This window comes from Falco biarmicus, chromosome 5 (assembly GCF_023638135.1).
Source record: "Falco biarmicus isolate bFalBia1 chromosome 5, bFalBia1.pri, whole genome shotgun sequence".
In the NCBI taxonomy this organism is placed as follows: Eukaryota; Metazoa; Chordata; class Aves; order Falconiformes; family Falconidae; genus Falco; species Falco biarmicus.
Window position 1 is genome coordinate 62586090 of NC_079292.1, and position 19739 is coordinate 62605828.

At 37.1% G+C, this 19739-nt stretch overlaps 1 protein-coding gene across 4 annotated transcripts in view; it reads right to left on the reverse strand.

The window, feature by feature from the left end:
* PARPBP (PARP1 binding protein) overlaps nt 1-19739 on the reverse strand; it is a 57435-nt gene that overhangs the window by 18546 nt on the left and 19150 nt on the right. For 3 of the 4 annotated variants that reach the window (XM_056341714.1, XM_056341713.1, XM_056341715.1), the window contains exons 6-7: nt 19419-19573; nt 4046-4229 (exon numbers count right to left, since the gene is read on the reverse strand). In XM_056341714.1, the coding sequence (XP_056197689.1) occupies nt 4046-4229; nt 19419-19573 (339 nt within the window). Of the gene's footprint in view, nt 1-4045; nt 4230-11765; nt 12401-19418; nt 19574-19739 lie in introns of those variants that run through there. The other variant, XM_056341716.1, reaches the window with a different exon arrangement.

Sequence of the window (19739 nt, forward strand, 5' to 3'; positions counted from 1 at the left end):
TCCAAGGCACAATAAGAACTTTAGGCAAGACAAGAATCCTTGCCATAAAAATCTTGTTTGTTAGTAAGTTTAAAATCATAATTCAAATTATTTTTTCAAGAAAATAGTTCATCAGTCTTTCAAGGATAGTGACCATTAGCTACTCCAGAGTATTCTTGTTAGGTCCAGAAACACCAGATCCCATTTACAGTAGTAATTTTCTCGGGAAGAAATTAATCATAATTCCCATTAGTCACTTTGCAGGCTTCATTCAACACAAGGTAGTGCTTAAAAGCAATAACTTTTCCTGGATCTCTAGATTCTTGAAAAACAAACAATGATGGAAGAAAACTGTCACTGCCAGCAGGGAAAAAAAAAAAAAAAAAAAAAAAAAAAAGGATTTTTCTAACAAAATAACTCTTTTCAGGTACATTTCATGAGGAAGCGGCCTTCCCAGGAGTTAGTGAAGGCATAATTTTCAGCTCTATAGTTAAGATCATATTTTAAATCTGCACTCAAAGAAATGATGCAATCTCTTACGTATGAAAAAACATAACATCCTGTCAAAGCCAGAACTTATTCTGAATATAGACTGTCTTTTCTGAAAAATTATAGCATCAGGGTTTGGGGGCTTCTATATAAAGTAAAAAAGAAAACAAAATAAAAAAACAAGCTTTATGTGAAACTCAGCATAGAACATGAATCTTTGCTGTCCTGAGATCTTAATGGAACAATACAGATGCTTTACATTTTTTATACAGCTCAAACTAATTTGGAAAACTTATGGGCTTTTTTGTTTTTTTTGGTTTTTTTTTTTCATTAGTAATGGTACCTACCCCTCTATACGGTTAGTAAAAAAATGTTCTTCTACACTAAGCTCTACTAAAATATGTAATTTGATAATAGTCTCAACATTTGCCTAAGCTCCCTTTTCCATCCCGTGTCTCTGTGAATCACACATTTAAGAATTATCATTACAATATGCATTCATCACACTCTCCACAAACTTCATTTACATTAACAAAAAAAAATTCCCTACACCAAAATCAAATAAGCATCATCAACAAATCAACACAACACCAACAAAGGCAGACAATTTACACACACTCCACCCCTTGTCCCTTCACCACAATTACAAAAACAAAATTTCCCCAAACTTACTCTGTACTCTAGTGATGTTTAGTCCATATTTTGTCCGTTACCTCTCCCAATTAATGTCCTTATCTCCAGTTCCTCAGGCACCACATTGGGCACCACAAAGGACCATTGTGTGTTGACCTTGCCTAGCCACCAGGTGCCCACCAGGCTGCTCTATCACTCACCCTCTTCAACAGGACAGTGAGAGAAAATACGATGAAAAGCTCATGGGGTTGAGATAAGGACAGGGAGTTCATTATCAATTACCAACATGGGCAAAACAGACTTGACTTAAGGAAATTAATGTAATTCATTGCCAGTTAATCAGAATACAACCCCTACCTTCTTCCCATACTCAACTTCACGCCCTGCTCTTCTACCACCTTCCCCCAAGTGGCACAGGGGGGATGCAGAATGAGGAATGAGGGTTGTGGCCAATTTCTAACACTTTGTCTCTGCTGCTGCTTCTTCCTCACACTCTTCCTCTGCTCCTGCATGTGGTACCTCCAATGGGATACAGGCCTTCACAAACTTCTCCAGTGCAGGTCCTTCCCACAGGCTGTAGTTCTTCAAGAACTGCTGCAGCATCGGTCCTCTCCACCGTGTACAGTCCTTCAGGAACAGACTGCTCCAGCATGGGTTGCCCATAAGGTCCTGCCAGAAAATATGCTTCTGTGTGAGTTCCTCTCCATGGGCTACTGTTTCTGCCAGGAACCTGCTCCAGTGCGGGCTCTCCATGGGGTCACAGTTTCCTTCAGGGCACACCTGCTCCAGCATGGGGTCTTCCACAGGCTGCAGGGTGGATATCTGCTCTACTGTGTATCTCCATAGGCTGCAGAGGGACAACCTGCATCACACCACGGTCTTCAGTACAGGCTGCAGGGGAAATCTCTGCTCTGGTGCCTGGAGCACCTCCTTGCCCTCCTTCTTCACTGCGTTTGGTGTCTGTAGAGTTGCTTCTCTCACATGTTCTCACTCCTCTCTCCCCGCTTCTGTTGCGCAGCACTTTTTACCCTTTCTTAAATGTTATCGCAGAGGCACTATGACCATTGCTGATTGCCTCAGCTTTGGCCAGCAACAGACCCACCCTGGAGCCAGCTGGAATTGGCTTTGTCCAATATGGGGGCAGCTTCTGGTGTCTTTTCACAGAAGCCACCCCCGCAGCCCTCCCTACTACCAAAACACAGCCACATAAACCCAATACTGCACTAGATTTGTCAAGCCAAGTGGCACCTTAGTCACATCCAGACCACAGTCATGTCTGATGGCTCTCAGTTATATCCATATGGTAGTGAGTATGGATATACTGTAGTGAGTACATTGAAAAGAATTAGCTTCAAATCTATCATCCTCTGCTATGTACTCAAGTTTACTCACCGAGAAAAGCTGTGGTAGAATCTGACCATTCAGGAGCAGATGGGATGTTCCAACAATCAATTAACTTAAACTCAAGAATTGGCAAAAACTTCAACATAGAACCACAGCCTCACAGTAATATAATTACGTTCATAAGCTGCTTTCAGGTGCCCATTTTGAGAAAAATAACTTCACACTGCTATCAGTGGCATTAAGTATTTCACCACATTTCTTAACAATACCAGGATAAAACCACCTTTACTATCTTCTGCCTCAACAAGGATACTGGTAAACAGTCCTATAGAGTCATTGTTCTTCAATTCACAGTCTAATAAGAAACATGAACCATTTTGGAAAAGCAATTTTTTGGTGAATTCCTCTGAAGAATGAAGTTTTAAAAAAATAGTTTATTAACCTAGCTTATAATGATCTAATTTTTTAAAAATCTTATCAGTAATACAAGTAGCTAAAGACAGAACTGATATCTGTGATCAGTTTTTCAGATAGGGAAGAGAAAGAAACAGAATGATATGAAATGGAAACAGGGAAATACAATGATGAAAGATTCAGGGGTAACAGGAAAATAAGGATGAAATAGATACTCCAGCTGCTCAGTGGAAACACACATTTAAATCAGTTTAACTAGCCACTAGGATATGTCTGGTTTTAGCTCTCTCTCATAGACAAGAAAAAGCACATTGGAAGTCTAATTAAAAATTTGTTAAAAGCCTTATGTTACCACGGGGTAATTCCAGCAATTTCACAAAACAAACTAGTCTAACAACATACACACATTCAAAGTGCCTGTAAGGTTTTAAAAGTTTCCTAGACAAAAATACATGACATTAGATATTTTTTATATATCAACAACGTAAAATAAAATAAAGCAGATTTATGTTTTCAAAACCTGTATTTCACTCTCCACACCTGACTTAAAGAACTTCAAATATGCTGATACTTTCCATGAAATTAAAACCATTAATAGTTTCATTAATGTCTTGAAATACTAAAAGAGAAAAACCTACACATTGATTATTGGGGGGGTTATTTTTATTCCTCTCCCAGTCCACATTTCACCATATTTTGGAATTGTTTCATATTTAACCTTATTTTGAATGCCTTACCCTGAGAAATATGATGAGCTAATTAAAACCTGTGTATTTTAATCAAAATTACTGACACATGTTCTCCAATCTTAATTCCACCTTCGATGAGGCTTTTTTGTTTGGAAATTTGTTACAGCTCTACTGCCTTGAAATTACTGGCAAACCTGACAGTTATAAGTATCTACTACATGAACAAATTACATTTTGCAAAGTATTTTATTTACAGTTTTGAGGTAAGACATTTAAGTAAATCAGCTTTTTGAAATCCACACTGTAATCCTCAAATATAAGTCTCTCAAGTTTAAAACCACAGTGTAAAGGAAATGACACTGCACTGTACTGTTAGGAAAAGATAATACACTATGTAAAGTCCTTTAAAAAGTAAAAAAAAAGAAACAAACCAGACAAAAGGCATTTGCTTTCTTGTTAAAGCTCAATAGTAAAAAGAACAAAAGAAGTCCCATTACCCGTGCTGGACTGACTCCAGTAGTGCTGGCAGTCAAGACTTCATGTTGTGAATCAATAATATTTTTAATCTTCAAATCCAAATCTTCTACAACCTCCTCTATTGCCTGACAGAAAGGATCCCCATTGCTTCGGTCTTTTATCAAATGCATCTTCACTGTTGACAGAATTCGCTCCCCTGCAATTCTGAAAATAGGCACGGGGTCATCTCCACATTAACCTTGGCAGCACTCTAGTATACCTATTAGTGTTGAACATAGCCAGTCTTCACAGCTAATCAAAACTCTTCAAAGAACAGCTTTGATCTTTTAAATCAAACAGCAGCATAGAAGTATTATTCAACATAATAGTTTGGGGAAAAAAAAAGAAAAATATTATAAGGAAAGGTAATGAATTCAGCATTTAGTGATAGTCTGAGCTGCAACATAAAACTGACTTCATAAAAGTTCAGAGAAAACTACTTTCTTTAAACCTACCGCTACTGTTTTGCTCATAAGTTGTTTACGTGTAAAAAAAAAATGTTTCATTGGAACACGCATTCCAATTTAACAGCCCATTAGATTTTTGAGTTTTTTGTACTTCAAACTATCAATCTGCCTTCAATTTTATTTAAATAGATAGTAATTAGACTAGATGAACATCACTGCCATAAAGGCACACACTATTAATCTTTTTTCATCATCTAGAAAAAAATGCTTACAGAAAAGAACTTAGTTTAATCATGAAATGTCCGTGCAGTTTGACATCAAAAGTATAAATAATTGAATCTAATTGATAGAAGAACTTTATTTTAACTCTTATAAAAGGGTAAGGTGACATTTGTGAGTGCACCTAAACTATGTTTAGACTGTTAATTTCATTTTTTGTCCTGTACCTTGAACCACATTGCATGTATGACAGACTACTTTGGGGATCACTTCTGGATTAGAACTACCAGGTCTCTTCAAAAGACTCTTGAGTGATTAGCAGTTACAGTTGTACAGATGTTGTTCCAATAGGCAGTACTGAGAGAACTACACCATGTCTTGCTCCCTCAGACTTGCAAGATCCACATATTCTATAAAAATGGTAATATAACAGGCTGCCAGGTAGAACGCATTACCCTGAGTATGTAAAAAAAAAAAAAAAAAATTCTTGAAGAAGCACAAAAAACCCCACAATTCTGTGTCCAAAAATTGGTTACAGGGACCAAAGCTCTTGTGACAGCACACCTTGATTTACCCAGACCTAGTGAATGAGAAGAAGCAGTTAAAATTCCAAGAATTCCACTGGCCATTTATAAGTGCATCTTTCCGCTTGGGCTGAAAATGCTGCCCTGAACAATGCTGCTCAAATATAATAAAAGAACTCAAACCTTGTAACGACAGTGAGCATAGTCCCATGACAATAATGGAAAATCCAAGTGTTAGGAGTGAATTGCTTATTTTGCGGGAGTTGTGTGGTGAGTAGGTGCAAAAGCCATATGGAGGTACAAAGGTAAGAATCACTAGTTATCCACCACTACTATGAACTATGACTATGAACCAGCTTAAGTAAATTAGCTAGGGGATCACAGATCTTATCTCAGAGATTATAAAAAACTATATTGAGACAGCAAATGTGTCTTGGCTACTTTAAAGATTTAGTGAAAGACAGAATAAACCCCTTGAGTTAAGAGCTTAATAATTTTGTCCAGTATCTACACAGAACATATAGTCTTTCACTTAATGTTTTGCCATTGCTTGAGGTTGGGCAAACAACAAACAAACAAACAACAACAGCAAAAAAGCACTACAAGAACCACTCAGCTTTCCTACATCATAATGCATCTCTTCGCAAAAAGCTTTTTGAAGTTGCATGCTTTATCAATTCTTCAGTCTTCTGAGAACATGAACCCATCACCCAGGCCAACAAAGTTGATTATAATCAAGATTCCCCTCACCTCACCAAGCAACCATTTATCTTCTCTTCAACATCATATGTCTAAGAACTTCATTATTTCCCTGTGACACACTGTCTTCAATTTCATTCTCTCTCTGCTTATCTTCCTCAACGATTTCAGAGTGAGATAATCTGTAATTTATTTTTAGCTCTAATTTATAATTGTTTGTTGTTGTTTTTTGGTTTTTTATTAATTCCCTCCCCTTTTACTTTCTTATGTACAGAGTAATTTTCACCTTTGAATACCAGCTAATAACACACACAATAATAATGGAAAAAAATCATAACAAGAGGTACAAAGGACCTGTTCTTAAAAAAAACACAAACAAAACAATTCCCAGGACAAATAGGTAGAACTCTGTGTTTAGGACACACTCTGAACTAAGATTAGAGATTGAGACAGCACTCAGGAGAAGTATCATAAAGACTTTCTCTGTTCATACAAGGCATGTATTTATTGCCAGTGTTGGAGACAAGATCCTGTACTTGTGGACCTTTCTTCTGAAGTTGTACAATCACATTTCATATCTTTAATAGAGATTCTCTGCGGTGACAGCAGTGACTCAAAAAATTAAAACAAGCAAAAAAACCCAAACCCCAGCCTTCCAGGCACCATCTGATTTCCTATTGCAATAATCCATCTTCCCTTTCCAATTAACCTACAGTTTCTTTCTCCAGACTTTAAGAAACACTAGCCATTTTCCTGCAACATCTAATAATTGGATAGGATGGCCAACCCTGAAAAAGGGTAGCCTGTTAAATCTTGCCTTTAAAAGCAGAATTACTGAAGTTTTACCTTTTTTTCCCCCTGAGAGTTCGGTTTATAGTCCGAATCAAAGCAGAAAGGCAGAATGTAGAGAATAACCTAACATCAGTCTACCTAGCTCAGAAACCAATTGTTTTAACTATTGTACATGGGCTGTACAAAATGACTCCATATTTATTCACACACCCTGAACTCCTGAGCTGCTATTGGCGCCTACAGTAAAATTTTTAGATACATCAATGATGCTGAAAATCACAGGTCTGCCAAAAACTCAAGGCAATGGCAATGGTTTTATTACTCCAGGTGGCATATCCAAGAGTGAAATGATGACAAATTTTTCAACTTCCTCCATGCTTACTGGCTTCCTCCATTCTCCTGCCTACTTACCCTAAAAGCATATCTTGCAAATTGAAAGAAAGTTACTATTTTGTACACATCAAATTCTGAAGATTAATTTTAGAATTCTGGTTGGGAGAACTTCAATCAAATGAAACTGTATGTCTACATTCATATAAAATAAAAGGGCAGAGGTAAGAACAGGAATTTAGTCAGAGGAAAACTAGATGGTTTATATTGCTTCCTGTTAAAATACATGGAGGGAACTGGGCCAGAGACCTTGCTGTTTTGGCTTATCCTGGCTGAACAAGACTCCTGTAAATAACTTAGAAAATGTGAAGTTAACTTGAAACTTTTTTTTTTTGGCTTTTTTCCAGGTCAAAACCAAACATTTCCCCAGAATTCTCAGCTTTAACATTAATCTGTAAAAGTTTATTCAATTTACATTAAATTTGCAGTCTTGGTTAAACAGAAAAACTGCTTTGCAGAAATCTAAGCACAACGTATGCACTTAGACAAAAGAAAAGTCACCATGTGAAGTCTCTCTGCACACAGGTCAAGAACCATCCAGATCTTAGAAAGGATAGTTAAAAAAAAAAAAAAAAAAAAAAAGATGCTGGTGTACCTCTGCTCCAGAAACCACAAAAACCACAATTCAATCGAACCACAAGAGAATGAAAAGTTCAAGGGCTGGGGGAATCATCCAGTGCAAGTTGTCAAGAGGTAAGAACAGATCACTGTTGAAGAAAAGTTCTGTCTCAGAGATGCATATAGGAACTGTAGCCAAGTCTCCTGATGCTTCTTGCTGAACTGCTTTATTTCCTTCAGCCCCAAATTGACACTTTCCAAAATAATACCCTCAAATGGGAAAAGCATTGTGTTAAATGTATAGTATCTATTCTATAAATACTGTGCTCAACCTAGAACTCCAAGACAAACAAGCTGGTGAAGGGACTGACTGAACTTGTCTTTGTTTAGTCCTTTCTGTCTAGAGATATCCTGAGCTTATCTACATCATTCCACACATTTTACATACATATACACGTATGTATACCGGAAGAAAAAGTATTACCATACATATAGCACCGGGCATCAGTTAATTAAGATGATTATGCCCTTAATTTAAATGCTGTGCTCTGTATACGCCTATTACCTTGTAGCTTTTCACAGAGGGGAAAAAAACCACCAAAAAACAACTGTGATAAAAACATTTTCTAGGTTGTTTTTTTTTGCCTCTACTGCTCAATGCCAACTAAGGATATTTGCTAGTAGAAGTAAAGTTCATTTAATCTCTTTTTTCCCCATATTCCTCCTTTTCCAGGGAAGAGTTCCAGTCCCCCATCAGATATACACAGTACTAACTGGAGCAAAGAAAAGGAAAAGTTTATTCATACTTCAACTAGAATTTATATAAACAAGCCAAGACATAAAATGTTGATCTAATGTGTGTGGATTAGTACTGAAACACTGTGCCACAGCTTATGCCATCTTACATCAGGATATAACAAAATAAGTTACATTGTAAGGTTTCTTTTCTTAATCTTGAATATATTTATAAAATGTTGAATTTGTCTCATTTGTGCTATTTCATGAATATTTCAAAGCTTACTACAGAAAGCCCTAACTAACCGTGTCTAGCAGTTTCAGAAAGTACTGTCAAGAAAGTCTCAGTAGGAGAAGCATTCTTTTCATCTCTTTATATAGGCAATCTAGAGCACAAATGGAGATAGCTAGGACTTGGTCTAAATTTAGAGAGTCCTTTCTGTGGTAAAAAGGATCTCATTCTTTTCCCAGAAAACACAACTCACTGGCAAAAAACAACTTGAGAAACAACCATCAAGAAGATGAAACTATAAATTAACAATAAATATAGTAGTTCTATCTAAAGCAATCAGATAAGTTACCTGAGCAACTTCAGAACCACTAGTAGTATACTTTATTGTTAGTGAGATTTAAAAAGATTAACTAAAAGCACGAAGATAAAAGGAAAATGTGGTAAAAATGCAACTTGGGATTTGGGGGTTTTGTTTGTAGGGAGGTTTTTTGTTTGGTTGGGTTTTGGGGTTTGGGGGTTTTTTGTTTTGCTTTGTGTTTTGTTTGGCTTTTTTATTTATACAAAATGGAGAGTCTATGCCAGATTGCTGTGATATTACTCTTTTATAGGTTTATATTATGTAGAAAATCAGTTGAACTTAAATGAACTTCAAAATATCTGGCATGGTACTAGAAAATAAATGTTTATACGAACACAGTAAGGTTGAACACTGTTACCCACTTTGCAGTTCCTAACAGCTAGAAAGGCAGCAAAGTTTGTTTTGAATATGGAATTAAATGGGCAAAGTTATCCATCTTCAGATAATTTTTACAGCAGCAAAGGTGAAGAATTCTAGTTCTTAAATCTGAAAGAGGAGCAAGAAATCTAACTGAATTCAAGAATGAACTTGATATATTAAACAAAGCAATGCTATTTGTCTAAGGCAATTGAGAACTGGAGAGACCTTGTCCCTTTCCACTCAGGGTGCCTGCTAACAAGGTTCCTCTGATGTTTTATTCAGACCATAACCTGCTGACATGGAACATTCTAGGACAAAGTGCTTTAATCTCACATCCATGGTCTTTTAAATCGTATCAAAGGACGACTCATCAAATCCAGTTAGTAGTAAACATCTGTCAACTACCACTATAAGAGGTTGTAAAATAGCAATTTTTTTAGACTCTAATAATATGATTTTCTGTTCAGCGTCATGTGCAACAATGTTTCTTTGTTCAAAAGGTATGAACTGAAAGAAACCTCAACTAGAAAACCTACTGCTACCTTCAGCTATGATAGAAATAACCAGAGAAAATCTATCAGAGCAATTATAAATGCTAAAAAAACCCAGCCGTTCAGAAGCATCCACCTTCCACTGCCCATCCAGCTGGGAATGTTAAGACACAGAAGCCTGGATCCAACAGTACAGTGTCGATCTTCAGCTGAGTGGACTTGGCAAAGATCAAATGTGACCATCAGTGTGTCTGTCCAGTATTCCATGGTAAGTCCATAGCAGAAGAGACATAGAACCAAGCACCCTTTCCCTCCTTTGATGGCCTGCATGACTTTTCATTTGCTTCAGCAGCTTGGAAGGGTCCAACAAAGACTACTGTCTTCCATTACACAGCCTCAATTTGCACTCTTATTTCCTAGCCACAAAAGCTAGGACTGCTGGGTGGGTGGATGAGGGGAAAGTATTTGATCACACAATTAAAGACTGCTAATGCATGCATTTCGGGTGACTGAACTAAGACTTCACTAGCAGCCTCTAAGTGCTTAGTTTTACAGACAACATTCAGTTAACTTTTTTTAAATTAACAAGCTTCTAAACATTTTACGTCAACTGACAGAATGAATAGCTTACCATCTTCAGCACGAACCAGTGCTAAGAGGAGCAGACAGTTCAGGTGTCTTGTAACCAGAGAAAAACAGATGTCTAAGGTAAAATGAATCATATGCTAGAAATGCCTTATTTGCACCAGTGCTTCTAAAGGGAGTTTAAAAAACCACAGTACAATGTAAAACTCTACTTGTTAACTAGGCATTGTATAAACCATATCTTCTGTCACTGGTTACTTATACTAAAAATATTCTTAATCTTGTGCCCACTTGAACCCTTTTGCCTTACATCATCTGTGTCCCAGTCCTATCACATTTCCAACTCATTTTCCTTATCAAACTTGTCTATTCTGTTCCTAATAAAATTACCACAAATACAAGCTTCTCTGCTAACCTAAAAACTAAATCACAATGGCAAGAGCTCTTCTTACAGAACTGGGGCCTCAGTGTGCAAAATTAATGTGATGCAGAAGCACTTTTATTTATTTTCTGGAAATAGATCTTTTGTGGAAAAGACTATAGAGTAGCATACAGAAGAAAAAATGTTGAGGATATGGACAATATTCAAAACCTGATAAAAAGCAGAACAGACTCCTGAAGCCTATTCCAAGAACAGAAAACAATATATGAAAATTCTATTATAGTAAGGTCAACATTTTTATTCATTCATTTCAACTTCTCCAACAGAGGTTAAAAAATAGATGACAAACATATCTATCTAACTTACGTAGCAGGAAAAAATGCCTTAAACCAGATTACAAACGCCTAGTGATTATGGGTTGCAAGAGTAGCACAGCCTTTTTCTTTGTTATGGATTTACAAAGCTGTTTTAGAACTTAGTAAAACCTGAACAGTCAGCCAACTTTTTAATTTAGAACTATATAAAGAGAATAGCAGTCTAATTCTACTCTCAAACACAAAGCAGCAAGATGACAACTACAGCCTCATCTACCTGGTTAGAAGAGCGGGACAAATTTTATCTAAGAAACAATATAAAATACACATGCTCTTAACAGAGCAATAACTGTGCCTTTAAAGCAAACCCTTTTTTTTTGTTATATGCATAAATTTAAAAAGATTACTTCACATTAATTTCATAAATTGTTATCAGTGAACTTATCTAGATTTTAAATATATCTGTAAAAGAAAAAAGTGATATTAAAACACTCCTAATAATCAAAAATTCTACCTCAAACAATGGATGCATGCATTATTACTCTAGTTTTTCAAACTATAAACAATTAAATATTAGCTGAAGACCCTACTTTAGGCCCTTTGGAGTTTTGCAGTTTATTAGATTTGTAATAAAATACAGCAAAAAATAATCCTGTTGCTAAGTATTTTTCCATCTTGCCGCTGCCACTTTTGCTGTACTGCCAAAAATTTCTTTTACTGTAGTGGAAAAAAAACAGGGTGACTCTTCCTCAGGAAGTACCACCATCTAGAAGATCTAGTGCCTTCCCAAGAACTTACTGCAAACAAAGTTGGTGTTCTGTCAGTGTCTGCTCTCACCAGGATTAAATTTGGATATTCTCCCTACCAAGCAATGTTCCTCAAGTCCAGTGACAAAGATACTATAAAACTAAAGAAGTATTCTTCTCAGAACAAGATTCCTGATGAGCAGCCATGTGCATTCCATGCTACAGTTCAATTGTTCTACCGTAACATATCCAGCTTAGTAGTTCCCTCCACACATTATTACTTTCCTGCAATTTAATGAAAGTTATCAGGATAGAAATTATGGGCAGGGAGCTGCCAGACTGCTTCTCGAATATGGATTAAAGGTAGGCTGTGGAAACAGATGAACTGGTAGTTTGGTGTCTGTATGATGGCTTAAGGGTAAGATTTTTCAATCCAGCACTAATACTAGAGTGCCATAGCCTTCATGTCTTCTTTTTAATTAAGGGTCTATATCTGACTTCCCATATCTAGGACGTAATGGTCAGTGTATTCTCCAGCACCAGCCTAAATTAGGAAGGAAAAGGACAGTAAATTACAAAAAGCACTTTTTTAATTGAATGCTTTATTTTACAAGTGGGGCACTTAAGATACCACACTTCAACTGTGATGTCTGAAGTTGGACTTAACCTCAAAAGATCACCTTTTTCCACCAAAATTTTTTGTTTTCTTGTAAATCCATTTCAAATCACAATTAAGTTTATTTGTAAAATTATTTACTTCTCAACATATTTTAAAACATTTTTGACATTAAGTTTAAATGAAAAAATCAGATTAAAGCTTATCAGTATTTCTATTATAAAGTTATGTTAAAGCACATTAGTCTGAAGTGGCAAGTACTTTCAAGGAAAATTTAAGAGTCTGGTTTAAACCTAATTTTTTTTTTTCTTATAAAATAATTATTTACTTACATAAGATTTTTTGGTATTTTTCTATTTCTCCAAACACAGGAACATTTTTAGTTAAGTCACAAACACAATGTTTGTTAACATGGTGCAATGGTAATACAGTCTTAATTTGGATCATTCTATAGAATCAGTAACTTACACTGTAAATATTTAAACATCAAAATAGTCTTCATTTCAATGATGCTAAGAGTTGAGAAACTAAGGTTAGTGGCTAAGTTCTCAGTATTTTACTGAAAAACAGTACATTGCATACACTCTAAAACAGTCTAAAGAGATTTACCCATTAAAACACAATAAAAAAGGTTAGAAGGAATATAAGCTACTCATGATTACACAACTACAACTTCATTGGAATAACCAAGACATGGTGGGACAGCCTGACAGCTGGAGTGCTACAAAGGATGAATATAATATTGGCTCTTCAGGAAAGACAAGTGGGAAGTGTCCTCTACATGTAGGAGCAGCTCAGACGTATGGAGGAGCTCTTCTTTACTGTGAGGGTGGTGAGGCACAAAACCAGGTTGCCCAGAGAAGCTGGGGATGCCCCATCCCTGCAGGTGCTCAAGGCCAGGCTGGATGGGGCTCCAAGCAACTTGATCTAGTGGAAGGTGTCCCAGCCCATGGCAGGAGGGTTGGAACTAGGTGATCTTTAAGGTCCTTTCCAACCCAACCCATTCTATGATTCTATTGGACAGACAAGAGGGTCGTTGAGAGCTGGTGAACCAGGGTAAGGATTTGTTATAGGCAACCCAACAGACATGAGGAAATGGGCAAAGCATACTTAAAGCAACTCTCAGCAGGTTTTGTATTACAGACCCTGGTTTTTACAGGACACTTAAAGGACACCCCAACATCTGTTGGAAGAACATCACAATGGGATGCAAGCAGTCAAGATTTCTGGAGAGCATCAGGGATACTGGATGAGTGATATATGGAGTTACACACAGCTGAGTCTGCTATTCACTAACAAGGAAGAATTGGTCAGGGACACAGAGGGGAAAAAATAATAATAATAATAATAAAAAAATAATCAATGGCAACCTTGGCTGTAGCAATCATGAAGTAGTGGAGTTCAAGATCTGAGGGAAGCAAGGAGTACAGACTGGTTTTTTAGGAGAGCAGATTTCAGTTTATTCAGTGAACTGGTCCACGGAAACCCATGTGAGAAAGTTCTAAATGACAAAGAGGTTAAGAAAGCTGACATGTTATTAATGTCAGCATATTAAAAGCACAAGAACAGTCCATCACAATACTCAGGAAAACATGTAGAAATATCAGACCAGCTTGGCTAGACAGTGAACTGACAACAGAGTTTCAATGCAAAAAAGGCTTTACACGGGATGGTAAAGAAGGGACAGGTTACAAAGAAATATCTAGAAACGTTGCCTGGGCATTTAGGGATGTTGTCAGGAAAGCCAAAACTCAGCTGGACTTGAGACTTACAAGGAATGTTAAAGTAGCTTCATCTGCTGCTTGTGTACTAATATGCTGAACAAAAGGCTGAAAAGGAGGGACCTTTGCTAAAGGCAGGAGAATTTGCAACACTGGACAGACATAAAACTGAGGTACTTGATGCTGCCTTTGACTCAGCCTTCACCAACATGGTCTCCCAGCCCTCTGATTAGAGACAGTTTTCAGAGAACTGCCAGCTGGGGGTGGGAGGGCAAGTCATTGTGATCAGGAAGGTCCCTGACAAATGGAGAAAAGCAAACGTTTGCAAAAAAAGGCCAAAAAGACAGTTTTTTCCTTGAGAAAATAATGTGAAAAGTCTTCTAAGAAAACATTTCTGGGCATGTGAAGGATTAGGTGCTGGCTGGTAACTGTAAACACGGATTTATTATATATTTGTAAATTATGCCTAATTGATTTGTTTGTTACCTACACTAAAATGACTGGATGACTGGCTTTGCAGATCAGGAGAGAATGGTGGGCGCCATTTACCTTGACTGTAGTAAGGCTTTCAACACTGTCAGAAAATACCCTCAATGTACAAGTTTGGATGTTACAATCTGGATGGGTGGACAACTAGATGAGTTAAAAACTGGTTGGATGATCAGGCTCAGAAGGTATTAAATGTGTTGCACTGTATCTAGAGGCCAGTAACAAATGGACTACCATAGGGGCCAATCCTGGAAATTGGGTTTTTTCTTTTAAATATCTTTGCCAGTGACTCAGTGATAAAAATACATGCTCATCAAGTTTGCAGATGATACCGAATTGGTCATGGTATGGAATGGTCAATATGTTTGAGGGCAGAGCTGCCATGCAGAGATACCTAAACAGATGGGAGGAATAGGCTGACAGCAACCACATGAAATTCAACAGGACATGCAAAGTCTTGGAAAGGGATAACCCCTTGCAATGATACAGGCTGGGAAGCAGCTCTATGTAAAAAAAAACCCAAGAGTCTTGGTGCATGTTCAGCAAGCTAACCATGAACGAGGACTGTCCCTTGGCAGCAAAGGTCAACAGTACCCTTGGCTGCACCAACAGCAGCGTAGCCAGTAGTCTAAGGAACGTGATTATCCCTCTCTAATCAGCACTTGGACCAAATTTAGAATACTGCATCCAGTTTTGCTCCCCCCGCCCCCCAGTCCAGGAAAGACACTGATAAAACGGAGCAAGTACAACAAAGGGCTGCCAGGATGGTCAGGGAGACAGGCCCTGTGAGAAGCAAAAGGGAACAGCTTGTCCAGTCTGGAGAAGAGAAGGCTTCAGGGGGATCTAGTAACAGTTTTCTAATACCTAGAAGAAGAAAACCAATGAGATTGAGCCAGGCTGTTCATGTTGGCAGTTAGTGGAAGGAAAAGAGACATGAAGCATAAATTGAAACAAAAGAGGTGCTAACTGGATATAAGGGAGGGAAAAAAAACCACACAAGGACACTCAAGCAGTGGAACAGGTTGTCAAGAGGGAGACTGAAAACCTCCAAGGATGGAGACTGCACAAAGCTTGACTGTATAAAGCCCCAGCTAACCTAGACTGACCCCAAAACTGAACTTCCTTTGAGCAGGATGTTGAACTAAAATCTTCCTGATGTTCCAACCTGAATTACTCTGTGATCCTAAGTTTAAGGAGTCATACAGCCAATGTCTTACACACATTTGCACACTTTCCAGCAACTTCAGAACACGAAACTCCAATGCTGTGTGAATGCTACCCAATTAACTCAAACATTCATCACAGGACTAGATAGTCTCATATGCTTTCTCTCCCAAAATGCTATTGCATATCCAGATGTAACCACAGTTTCACAAAGCCAACACGTAAGAAAGAGCATTTTCCACACAGATAATCAAGTCAAGCTGTATAGCTTCTACAATTGACTACAGAAGACTGCGCACAGACCTGAAATGAAGACCCACTCCAAAGCATCACAGTCACTCAAATGTGTTGAATGAGACAATACAGCTAACTTTAGACTTAAACAGCTACTAATGTGAGCTGTACAATAGTGTCACCTAGTGCTCAGTGCTTACAGCAAAGTCAGGGCCCAACTCAAGAACAGTATTTACTGTCCATATATGCCAACTTTGCTACAAAATCGGGGGGGCCTTTTAAAGTATATGTATGTATATATAAACACACACACACCCTATATGAACCAACAAGTGCAGTAACCAACAAGTGCAGTAACCAATAAGACAAATCCCTTTTCATCATTCAATTTTAAGTCACACATGTTTTACAAACTTGAAAACAGACGTTCCAGAAATAAGTTCTTTCCAGATGCCAGAAGCATTGACTGGCCTAAAAGAGAAGGATTTCCAGGATGATGGATTAGTACTGACATTTTTAATTTATACCAACAGAAAAGAGTTTCCAGATCCTCAGGTGTGTAATAATCATCCACTTCACTGGCAAATACAACATTGATATGTTTCTTGTCAAGAAACAGGCACAAATAGAACATCCAGGCTCTCTATTTACTGCATAAACGTTGTTCAAGTCTTATATGTACAGAATCTGTAAATAGTTTTAGGGTTACAAGTCTTATGGCATCCCCAGACTGCAAGGAATGTTCATGATACTGATTCTTGAAAGATTAGTGATTTCTTCTAATCAAAAAACTGCAGAATGAGGAAAGACAAGCTTACCTATTTCAAAACCCAGAGATTTGTAAGAATGTTAGATCTGCTCAGTGAATACACCTTGAAACTACCAAAGTTCATTGTATCTTTCAATTTCTCCTGCTATCAGGTCTGCTCACACTTTGTGCCATATCTGAATCAAATCATTATCATTTCATTAGATTTCCACTCTATTTGATAGCTTTCCCTTCCCTCCTCTCATCTACTGTTCACTTAGTTAGCCAAATGACTTGAGGAAGAAAACCACATTTTTGCTGTTCTCCATAGACTAGCAGGTACTTGGCTGCACCATATTGCCATGTTCAAAAATTCTTAAGTGTGTCCCATCACTGTCCGACATCATTGATTCAGTTTCTAGGTTTCCAAAGCAAAGGAACTTGACTTCAGTTGATGAAGAAAGCTTCTTTTCAACATGTATTTCAGAATGACACAGCAATTATTTGGCTACTTTGCATTTTATGCAAGTTCAAGTTTCATAAGATCTCCACTGTAACAAGATTTAACTGAAATAACAGACTTCTAATCATTAAGTAAACAACCAAAACCACTGCATTTTTCTTGTGGCATAGCAAATACTGAGACCTGTTTTTTGCAGCTTGGCAAATCTCTACATCAGAGAACCAGCAATACCACAGACAGGTTGTCCAGTTTGCTCTTAGATTTCCCAGCAGGCTTCTAAAGACCAAGCAACCAAATCTTTTGCTGCATTGTTGCTTTTTTCCCCCCTCTGGTCTTTAGAGTGCAGTAGTAACAGAACTACGGAAGTTTCTTCTGTAAAACTGCATCTTCTGTAATTCGTAACAACTGTCACATCACAGGCAGGGCATATAGATAGTCCTCACTCATATGGCTTACCAGACACTTAAGAAAAATACATTTTTGTTTACTAATGTTTTGATCATAAGCTTTTTACTAGTCCTAAAATATTTCAGAACTTTAGCATACTAATGAAGACTCTTTCAGACCGCCAACTGCTTACTCTATTTCTGTAAGCACTGAGCTACTACATAGATACATACAGAAAAACAATAGTAGTATTTTACATCGTGAGGTTATAAAGCCCATACAGAATACAAAAGATCCTATAAACACCACAGTACAGCTAGCTTCCATTGTTGGTCAATGATACAACCAATGACACCTACATGTACACATGCAATCTGATGAGCATGCCAGAATCTGACATTAACGAGATTTGTATCCCAGAATAAATGGGACAGCAGATACAGCACAGAAAGCAACAGAATAAACAGCTGAATGCTGAAAAGAATTTCCAAGCTCCAGGGAATTCTCCCAAGCAGAAACTACTAAGTTCCAGCAACTATCCCACTCTGATTTTTCTCACGTGCCTTGAACAGAAGGGTAATTAACAAGATGTATCATTTTACGTTATACTTTAATGAACTGTATATACCTGACAAAGCAGGATTTGCACCCTAAGTGGTAAGGTCATGCACATAAATCTTTTTTATCTCTCATTTTTATCAATGTACAGTGTCATATATGATTTAAATTTTAAAAAGCATACATTAGATGCAGAGTCAAAACTTTTTTTTAATTGCCACCACAGACAGCAAGTGTCTGGCATCCAGGATGTTGAAATGAAAGAACAAAGAAGCAAAATTAAAAAGTAAAACAAAAACTGCAAAACAACTTCAGAAATACTTCCCACTTCTAGCTTCAATGTAATCTGAATGGTAATTTACATAATGCTTATGGTTTGCTTACAACATTTTGTTTTGAACTGTGTCGATTAGACTCAATTCAAACTAAAAAAAGGCTCTTTAGTATCAAGGACAGAACTATTACAGCTGATTTGCTACAGTTTTGTATAGAAAAATTACTGATTATAAATGAAAAAAATTACTAACTTCTATAATGCTTAAGAAAATTGCTCTTCTCTCTGTACTAATGCCAGCACTTACCAATTCAAATTCCTGTGTTACATTTACACTTCTCTCTAATTTCATGTTTATAAGCTTGCCCAAAAACTAATCTCAGGTCTTCAAAAACATTCAAAATCAGTGACTTCCCTAGACCCTTACTTAGAAATAATTCTTATGCTTCGCTTATGTAGTTGAGAAGAGAAAAGAAAGGCTAAATAACCAAAGTTGCCATTTGTCAGCAGCAATAAAAACTCCTTTATATAAGGGTAGATCCAACAAAATGACAAAAAGGAAGTATTCAATGAGCACAAAGTAAAGCACGTATCAGTTTATGTACTTACCAGACTCACAGGACTGAAATCTTTGGAAGTTCATTTACAAGTAGGGAACTAACCAAATAGCCATACATACATTGATTTGATAGAAATTTAATAGAAAGAATAACCTCAAAAATTTCTAAGCTTACAAAATATAAATATTTGAATAACAGCTGGGGTAATAAGGTTTAAGGTGTAAACATTTACTCTGAAGTATTAAATCATCAGATTTTCTTTTGTTCCTTTTCCTCCAGACACACGCACAAGAAAAAAAAACCAAAAGCAGGTGCTCAGCAAGACAATAATATAACATTGGGGATTACCTTGGATTTAAGATTTCACCAACAATGTCTTGCAGCTTGTCAATAAAATTAACAAGATTTGAAAGCCCCTTTACATGGACTCTTAAAGGATCAAATAATGAAGATTTACAGCCTCTTCCTCCAAGTTCTACGGTTCGGATAAAAGATGTTGCCATCTATTAGGAGAAATATTCAGAGATATGAAACTGTAGACATACATGAAATGTACGCATGTTGAAGTGAACCTGTCCTACAGATTTTCAAAGTGTGTAACAGCTGGTTGATAGCAGAAATAATTTAACTGGAATCAATCAAGAATAAGTCTTAATGGCAAGCTTTGTA